The sequence below is a fragment of the Mucor mucedo genome, assembly GCF_025094135.1.
Source record: "Mucor mucedo strain NRRL 3635 chromosome Unknown EV154scaffold_11, whole genome shotgun sequence".
NCBI classification, from domain to species: Eukaryota; Fungi; Mucoromycota; class Mucoromycetes; order Mucorales; family Mucoraceae; genus Mucor; species Mucor mucedo.
The window spans coordinates 5,502-15,750 of record NW_026252295.1 but is presented as its reverse complement, the minus strand read 5'-3'; the positions used below and the strand labels follow the sequence as shown (position 1 = coordinate 15,750).

The 10,249-nt window shown below is 37.1% G+C and overlaps 2 protein-coding genes across 2 annotated transcripts; one reads left to right on the top strand and one right to left on the bottom strand.

Moving 5' to 3' along the window:
* Positions 1-5,103: 5,103 nt before the first annotated feature.
* On the bottom strand, positions 5,104-5,586 carry EV154DRAFT_559385 (uncharacterized protein; the record flags this gene model as incomplete). Its single annotated transcript, XM_051605546.1, has 1 exon — positions 5,104-5,586. One exon carries the CDS (start codon positions 5,584-5,586, stop codon positions 5,104-5,106), a length of 483 nt encoding a protein of 160 aa, XP_051461697.1.
* Positions 5,587-6,325: 739 nt separating this feature from the next.
* EV154DRAFT_574114 (uncharacterized protein) lies at positions 6,326-7,162 on the top strand (the record flags this gene model as incomplete). Its single annotated transcript, XM_051606420.1, has 2 exons — positions 6,326-6,666; positions 6,703-7,162. 2 exons carry the CDS (start codon positions 6,326-6,328, stop codon positions 7,160-7,162), a joined length of 801 nt encoding a protein of 266 aa, XP_051461696.1.
* Between the last annotated feature and the right edge of the window lie 3,087 nt (positions 7,163-10,249).

Sequence of the window (10,249 nt, the reverse complement as noted above, 5' to 3'; positions counted from 1 at the left end):
TTTAAGTCCATTGATGATTTCATCAAGACTTTTGAGGAAGTCGTATTGTCCGCGAATCAAAACGTGAAGACTACGTGGAAAAAGTTAATTACTGTTTCACTCGCCGACGTCTTGAAAGCTTGGATGAGAAAAGAACTCCTTGTCTGTGACTCTTGGGCCGAAGCCAAGAAAGTCCTTGAAAAGAAATTTGGCAATCGTCAGATGCGTGTCCTTGCTACCAAGGAATTAATCTCCATGTGTATGCACTCAGATGAAAATATCTCGGACTTTGATAACAGATTCATTCAAATGGTCGAAGAATCTGAGTACCAAGTTTCGGACCGAATCATGGCCGACTTGTACTTCCTTGCCTTGCCTGCTCATTGGCAAACTAACGTAATGACAGTTGTAAATTCACACCAAGTGGAAAATGTCCCCTGGACAGCCGAAGATGTGTATAAGGCTGCAACTAATGTATTTGGGGATAAAACGCCTAATAATGATGGCAGTTCCTCTGGACACAAGCGTAAGTCGTACGACACGCCTGATGCCAATCGTACGCCTAAAAAACGTACGAACCACGATGCTAAATTTTACTGTAAGTATCACGGAGATAACAACTCCCATGATGAATCCACTTGCAAGTATGCAGGTAAGTCTACCGATGACACCTCTCGCACCTTCGATGGCCCCAGTCATCAACGAAAATTCCTTGGAAGTCAGAACCGACCCAAGCCTGCTACCTCTTTTGTCCCCTGCACCCACTGTGGTAAGAAATGGTCTCACGGACATCGTTGTCAAGAATATCTTGATAAATTTGGTGATAAGAAAATCCTCTCTGTCAACAAAGATCGTAAGGGAAAGAAGCCCGATCGTGGCGGCCCATCCAACAACTTTGAAAATGACAGTTATGAATGTAAGAAAGCAAATGAAAATGTATTCAATCCTTACAAATCATTAATCACTCCTCTCATTCTTAATAATAGAAAACTGAAAGGAAAAGTAGACACAGGAAGTGACACCACATGTATCAATAAATACATTTTAAATAATCTCTTTCCTCAAATAAAAATAAATATTACAAAAGGCAATTTAAATTTCCTCTCTAACTCTGCTAAAAGAATCGGTCAAACTGAACCTATGAAAGTTAGATATCTTAATGATATAAGTTTTGAATTTTGTTTTGAAGTGGTTGAATTTTTAGATCCACTTGATACAGAATATGACATATTGTTAGGCACAGATATCCTAACTCATTTAAATATTGGTTTAACTAATGTAGCACATAAATATCCAGATGATGAAGAATCTGAAGATATTCAATTCGAAAACGCTAACTATGATCCTTCGGATAAATATGATCCTGAAAATGCTGAATTTGGCACAGCGATTGAAAGAGAACAATTTATGAATTTTATTGAACCTTCTGTAAAAAGAAACGCTGAAATTAAACCGGGTCAGTTTTGCAATATTCCTGAAAGTATCGTTAGAATACCTATAAAGAAGGATGCCACAAACTGTTACATCCGTCAGTACCCGTTACCTTATCATGCTCGACCTGAAATAAAGAAACAATTAGCCGAATGGTTAAGTTCAGGGGTTGTAGTAGAGAGTAAGCCAAGTAACAAATTTAATTCACCATTATTAGCCATTGGAAAAAAGGATGAAAATAACAATCTTACCAATACAAGAATCTGTCTTGATCTCAGAAGACAAAACATGAACATAGATGATTCGTTGGTAGAAGATTTTGCTGTCCCTAATATCCAAGATATTTTTGACAAGGTATCTACTGGAGTTGTATTTAGTCGGCTTGATTTAAAGTCTGCATACAATAGCTTCAAAGTGGATGAAGCCAGTCAAGAAGTACTATCTTTTATGTTTGATGATAAAACCTATAAATGGGTAGGAACTTGTTTCGGTCTCAAATTTGTCACTAGTCAATTTTGCCGCGTTATGAATATCATTTTTAATGGTGAAGCACAAATAGCCACGTACGTTGATGATTGTTGTATATTCTCTGATGCTAAGAATCATGCCAGCATTGTAAAGAGAGCAATCGATAAATTAACTGCTGCTAATCTAAAAATTAATTACGCTAAATGCACATTCTTTAAAACCAGTATCTACATGCTCGGGTTCGTTATTGGACCTGGCATCACAAAAATTGATCAACGTAGACTGTCTAATATCCACGAATGGCCTATTCCTAAATCAGCTGAACAAGTCAGAAAAATCATGGGTGTCGTCTCATATCTGAGAAATTACGTACCAAAGATATCTGACATAGCTGCTCCTTTAGATAAGTTGCGAAATGATAAAGATGTGAAAAACAAATGGACACAATTTCATACTGATCGTCTAAATAATATCAAGCAAATACTATTGTCTAAAGCTGTGTTACACACACCTCGTATGGAAAATAAAATGTACCTTGAAACAGATGCCTCGCAATATGCTGCATCTGCCGTTTTAACTCAACGTGATGATAAGAATAGAACCATCATCATCGCTATGGCAAGTACATCTTTACCTACATCGGCTCAAAACTGGTCAGTCAATCGACGAGAACTATTTGCCATTTATTACGGATTCCAAAGATTTCGATCCTTATTACTGGGTCATCCAAAAATAGAAGTCTGGACCGATCACCGTGCTATTACATTTTATTATACCACGCACGTTCCAAATCGAACAATTCAATCTTATATGGATGTTTTAAATCAATTTTCATTCACGGTCACCTACATCAAAGGAATTGATAACGTCTTGCCTGACCTGCTCAGCAGACTATATCCACCTTTAGATGATGATAAAGAACTTGAAGAAGAAGATAAAAAGATCAAACAATTGAATCGAATTATTTTGGAAAGAAGAAAACGAAATCCCGTTGAAAGTTTTAAATCTACCGATAAAATCACATCGACAGATAAGTTTATTTACAAACGAAGCATTAAGAGCACAGACGCAAACCTTAATGTATTAGCCGTGAAAATAGACTCTCCACAGTACAAAACAAATCCTACCGACTATATCGCTCCACCGATTGAAAACAGACATAAACTATTACGTGATGCACATAATCTGGGACATTTCGGTACAGAAAGTATCGTCCAAAGATTGCACGAAGAAGGATTACACTGGACTGGAATATTCACCGAAGCTAAACAAGTGGTCAGCAGTTGTATTGATTGCGCACGACACAATATAGCTCGAAAAGGGTATCATCCATTAAAGTCTATAGTAGCTGCCGAACCTTTTGCACACATTGCATCAGATATGGCTGGACCCTTCAGTGTAACTGCTAATCAAAATGTCTACATCCTCATTGTCGTTGATATCTGTACTCGCTATATCGTAGCAAAGGCTCTCCCGAACAAACAAAGTGATACTGTTGCAAATGCTCTCTGTCAGATCTTTGGCGACTATGGTTTACCTAGTACCGCAATTTTAACAGATAATGGGTGTGAGTATCGGAATGGGTTGATGGCGTCGATTACAAAGACCCTCGGCATACCTCATCGCTTCTCCACACCTTATTACCCTCAATCCAACGGTTGCGCAGAAAATGCTGTGAAAAATATCGTAAATACGGTTAGGAAAATGTGTGGCAATGATACAAGCAAATGGGACACGATCTTACCAGCAGCACAATTGTGTTGTAATTTAAAAATACGCAATAGAACAGGCAGTAGTCCTTTCTCACTTATGTTTGCTCGACAGTTCCCTACTATACAGGATCGTAACGACCCTTCAACACAATCTTCTCTTCCAAATAAGGTTTCTACAGTGGATGACTTGATAAAAAAGGCTGAATACATGGCTGACATCGTCTTTCCCGCTATACACCAAAGAACGAACGAATTAATGAAATTACAGAGAAAAAGATTTGATGATAATCACTACCTTATTGATATTCCCATTGGATCAACTGTCATGGTGAAATTACCGTCCCGAGCAAGCAAACTCTCTCCTCTATATGAAGGACCATTTACCGTCGTCACTAAAACCAAAGCTGGTACATATGTGTTAAAAGATGAAATGAATGAGATGCTCCACAGAGACTACGTACCATCAGAACTGAAAGTTGTTACCATCGACGAAAGTGCCATTGAAGATAAATTATATGAAGTGAAAGAAATTCGCACGCATAAAGGGCCAGTCAACGATAGACAATATCTCGTAAATTGGGTAGGCTATGGTGAACGAGAAAATTCCTGGCTTGACGCAGCTGCATTCTCGGATCCCGAAACAATTCGCAAATACTGGGTTAAAGTAAATGAACAAAAGAAATTAGACCAAGAAAGAAATGCTAAACTGGTCGCGGATTCTAATAAACAACAACGGAAATCGGTTAGCAATGCATCGTCAACAGACAATGAAGTTGTAAACATACCATCTAGTAAAAAAAGAAAGCACAACAGTAAAAATAGTTCCAGTCAACTACGTGAACGTGTCTTAAGAAGTAAAACAAGAAAGAACTGATAAGAGGAAACCCCTTGTACAAATAATAGGCGTATAAAAAAAAAAAAATTTGTATAAGCCCCAATTTTGTATCTCAGTCCCACTTTCTGGATTTTGACATTCATGCATAATAATTATGGTTACTACAAAGTATAAAAAAAAAAAAATGGTACTTAAAAAGTAGTAGTTGTATTTTGTTGTACATCAATTAATAATTCCTTATTTCGCGAGCTGCGCTAACGCTGGTGGGGGAGCATGTACTAAAATCGCACTATTTAACATATAAAATCGCATATAAAATCATTCCATCGATCCTTGATCGACAGGTACATAATATCATAACACTCATAAAAAAATAATAGCATAAAAAATATCCTGAGTTATACATTTACAACTCAGGGTTACTAGATATTCCAATAGAAGATCCCATTTCGAATAATAGATTGGCTACACTGATAAGGCTCATCAGTCATTAGTAAATACAGCCAATAATACCAAGTGAACACAAACGAGCCATAATTTTACCCACGCTTTAAATAACTATAAATACCCCCCTTTCTTTCAGAGATGAAAGAGGGATTCACTTTTAATAAGAATAAAAAAGCCTACAAGCAATATTAATCTTATTCTTCCTGTTTTTTTATCTTTTATTTTTCCGTGTCAAACAAACCGTTTTTCCACAGACGACATGACTCGAAGGTAGATGATACGCAATGTAGGAGCATCGAGAGCATGTGTAGAATCAAATTCCAACACAATGGATTCGAACATAACCGAGAAGCGGCGAGAGGGTAAGTTACCTTGGCGAAGAGATTCCAAAGGACGACGAAGTAAGAGTTTGTACTTTTCGAGTGGAATACCGTAGGTGTTGATGAGGGCAACTTTGAGAGAACCCCAAGTGGCAGCAGATGGAGTACGAGATACCCAATTGGAAATTTCCGCAGGCAAGTACTTACCGATTTGTGTTAGTTTTTGGTCATCAGTAAGTGCCAGACGCTTGCAATTGAGATCATATTGATTGAGCCAGTTGTTGATGTTCTCCTGAGGATCGTAGACGGGAGAAATCACAGAGTTGGTGAGGCGGCTTTCAGACAAAAGTTGTCCGAGGAGCTGAGTTAAGAGAGTAGAGTTTGTAGCAGACATTATAGAGATAATCACAGAGATTCAGAGTGGTAGAGCGAAGAGAGGTAAACACAGAGTTTTGACAGAATAAAATATAGGGCGCAGGAAAAGAGCAGCTACTCCACCATAAAATAAGTTAGAGAAGTTGATCAGACAGAGATAAATTAGAGTTCGAGTAGCTTAAGCCACAGATTATTTATTCAAGTAAAAGATAATTGTTTATTGATTAAATCTAGAAGAGTATTTATACTAAATATTCTGGATAAACTATTTGTATAATATATCTTGCAAAGGTACGAAGGTAGTAATTGGTGTTTGTCTTAAACTAATAATGTTGAGGAAAGAAGTTATTTTCTATTGAGGTTATACTTTGAATGTCCGAAGCTGGACTCACAACAACGGTGACCGTATCCGTGACGGATATGGCCAATTTTTCCAATTTTTCACCGTAACCGTGACTGACGTGGATTTTAAATTCACTGTATCCGTGACGGATACGGCCATTATTTCATTATTTTCACCATATCCGTGACGTATACTGCCAGTATTTTATTATTTTGACCATATCCGTGACGGATACTGCCATTATTACACTTCGAGCTGGAACTTTGTGGTTTGCCAACTTTTCTTTATTAAAATTCGAAATCTGTACTACATTATACTACATACATACAATTTATTTTTAAGTCTATTACACTATCTTCTTTTCTTTCGAAAATTTTGTTACCACGCTCTTGGACTTACATCGTCGTTGTTTCTTATGGAAGATGAAAACACTAATCCTCCCGCTTGGGCAACTGCCCTCCTCCAACGTATTAACCATTTGGAGAGTCGATTGGCTACAGCAAATATCATTAACGATGATCCTAATGTGCAGCTTCGCTCTCCTGGCTCTGAATTTACACCAGATGTTCAGATGTTGGAACAGCACCCGTACTTGGAAGAGGATTTCCTCAGACGACCTCTATCAGATTCAGATAGACGAAAATATTTCTTCGAGTGTCCTAAGAATTCCATCCAACAATATGACCCTCCAAAACTTAACAAAGTTAATGTTTCAGCCGCACACAAACAATTTGATTCACATCTTCATCAAATTCAGTAACGACTTTCTGGCCTTACCCGACCTTTGGATAGGTTTACGTATCAACTCCAAAACAATCAATGGGAACCTGAAGTTCTTCACAATCAATCCCGCAATTTTGCTCATACCATGCAAGAGTTACTTTCTAATTTGGCCTCACACATCACCCAAATTCGTACAGATAATATGTTCAAGGGACTACCTGCGTCTCTCGAGCCCCCATCTCTTGATACATCTGAAACTTCTTTGTTGGATAATAAAGAAATGGTGGAACATATTAAGTTACAACAATCTGTTCAGAATGCCACACAAGCCAAAAAACACAGCCACAGGCCCCGACCTCACCGCTTTGCGCAACCTACTGGATCCTCTCACGCCAGTACCCACCCCAATTCTGGTAATCCGACACCCATTCCAAAATCAACCCAGCCCCAACAGGCCACCTCAAACACCAATGCCACCCAATCACAGGAGGGTTTTCAACGTCGCTCACCCCCTCGACGACCTCTTTGATAAGTGTTGGTGGAAGGCTGTCGTATTTGGGTACGATTCACTTAAAAATAATTAAGCAAATCGTTTAAATAAATAAACTATGAAATTAAAACATCCTTTGATGTTGCATATCAGCATACGCTTGTATACTGCTATACAACTTCTCCTACTTCGAGTACATACTTCTATATAAAAGATTGCACGATTGGCCTAAATACGATATACGAATGACAGTTGGATACAGACTGCTATACCACTGAGTTACGATATCACCGATCGAGAAGAGAAACTTCTCAGATCAATCAAGAATTATAAGAAAGAGAAACTTAATATTAATAGTTCTCTCAATGGATTAGCCACCCAGAGAGAGAATAGAACAGCTATTAATATAAATGGTTCATTTACTTATATATTGATATAGTTATACTGCTGATAAAGAGTATAAAGAAATAGTGTATGAATTAATGGATACCTAGCTTCTACAACCAAATATACAAATATCGATAAGACATTTTATATTTGGGATCGTAATTTATTCATTACAAAGATAATGAATAAATGATCAACTATTATGTTCTACTGCCAATTACACTTGACAAACAAGTGTGTATCTTTTAACAGTATCCGTTACACGATCTTACAAAGAAGTGTGCCACTGCACCAAGTATTTGTCAGAATACTCGTGTTCCCGTTTAACAAATCTGGCACAACGTTACCTTTAATCAATTCTAACGAGTAGAGTTTAGATAACACAAGATGGAAGACTAAAATATAGATTTATTCCAAAACCAGAAAGGTTGACTCATCATAAATCCAGGAGATGTTGGCAATATAAAAAGGATTGATTATTTCAGAGCAACAGAGTTCTTTAGTCTATTTTTACCCTAATAAAAATATTCGTTTTATCTCATTATTTTTTACGTGCATTTTATCAAATATCACAGTACATTCAAAAATTTATCGTGTTTGTACTTTTAAACCTCGCTTGTCATTGGCCTCCGCTAATCTGATTAGTACAATATATTAATAATGTCTTTTTATAATAATTGTATAATAAATGTATACTTTTGTACTTGTATTTAGCTTGATGAATATCGTGTTAGTTTGTTAAGTCGATTGTGAATATTTAATATGCAACATTAAAAGAAGTGTTTATAAAATTATCGTAATGGATAAAAATATGCTGTGTAGATCAAGCATACATGAATATATAAAGCTCGATCACAACAATGACCTTGTCTTCAAAGCAAGCTCTTTGAAGTTGTTCAACAAAGTCTCTATTGAAAGTATTTGCTTTTCCATCTTCTTCAGGCTTCATATTCCAAGTGTTTGATACTTGAGGGAAGTCTAAGTACCTTAATTGAGATGTCTTTGGCGTCTTTCTCTTGTACGTTTGCGGAACCAAATCCGAAGATGGCAAGACGTTGCGCTTGTTCAATGGTGTTGTCTTTCCTAGAGGTAAAGTGGGCTTTATCTCGTAAAAATTTAGGCTGTTCATAAAGTTCGGTACTAGCTCTGGCTTGGATTCTTGTAGTTTCAGTGATCTTATGAATGGCACACACGAGTTGGTATACATCCATCTTCCAGCTTTTAAGGTCTGGAATAAATTGTTTGTTGATTTGTTCTGGCTTTGTCCAGTTATCATTGTTGTATCGTTGGATCGAGCGTTTTATTACTTGAAATCATCTTTGAGTTGTGTTGTAGATGTATTGTACAATGCTTCCCAAATTTCTTCGGAGAGTTCAGTCCTGTTGGATAGGATTTCTCTTTCTCGAGCTCTCTGAATAATGCCTCCACTTCTGTGCGAGTGAGAGGTGTTTGTTGGCTAGATTCTTGGTCATTTGTGACATTGATATTATTCATAGTTGACCCCACAATGCGTGGCTTTGAAAGATATAGGGAAGAAAGAGAAATCATTTATTTATTACAAAAAAGAAAAATAAAGCGTGGCTCTGAGAGCATCTATCACATTAGACGACGGAATCGAACCAACTGAGATTGGTCTAGGAACGACAAGCAATTGGCCGTGGCCGCGATGGAGACGGAATCATCAAAAATTGATCATATCCGTGACGGAGACGGTCAATTTATAAACTTGCCCTGTCCAGGATACAAAATGACAAAAAATTGACCAGATCCGTGACGGAGACGGTCAATTTATAAACTTGCCCCGTCCAGGATACAGAATGATCGAAAATTGACCAGATCCGTCACGGATACGGTCATTTTTCAAGAATTCCTGTCCAGGATACAGAATTGTCAAAAATTGACCAGATCCGTCACGGATACGGCCAAAATCGTTGTTAACCTCTACCGTAATTTTGCGGTGTTTTGGTTAGTTTAATTATTAGATATTCTCTTATCTTTACTTCATTGCTAGTTCATTATCTAGCATTTCATCAGTTGGTATTAATAAAATATAGTTAAAAACACAGTCCACATAATATCTGGTGCCTTCTATCAGAAGGAAGTTCAAGACGTCTATTACATTATACAAACGGCTAGGACTCCTGCTGATCTCAATTATATTCTACTCTCTTACTGCTTATTACTAAACGTTTATGTTATAACAAATGTTCCAATTACCTAAATTCAGACGAAAAGATGATCCTGAACTTTGGTTATTCAGATACAACAAGATGGCTAATTTGAATCTATGGACGGTGGAAGTAAAATTAAACTACGTGGACAATTGTTTTGACACAACCATGCAAGTTTGGTCTATGCAACAAAATTTCAAGAACTGGAAACAATTTCAAACAGTGTTTCTAAACAAGTACGCAAAGAAAGTCAAAATCGATAAGGTTTTCGTTGATATAATCAATTTTAAAATGCTTAAAACTGAAACTATTGACGATTACATCGAACTTTTGAAACAAAACGCCTGTTGTAAAACCGAGAAATTATCGAACAAACACTAAACCTTAATGATAATGCACCCGTTAACACACCAAACAAACAGAAAAAGGCATCTCACAGTAGCGAACCAACTGAGGCTGAAACGTCAACATTGAACGAAAGTGAAACTTTGGTTGCCATTGTGCTAAAACCACATAATAAATGCTACTGTCTACAAAAGGAAAAATGTTTCACGGATAAAAGATCGTA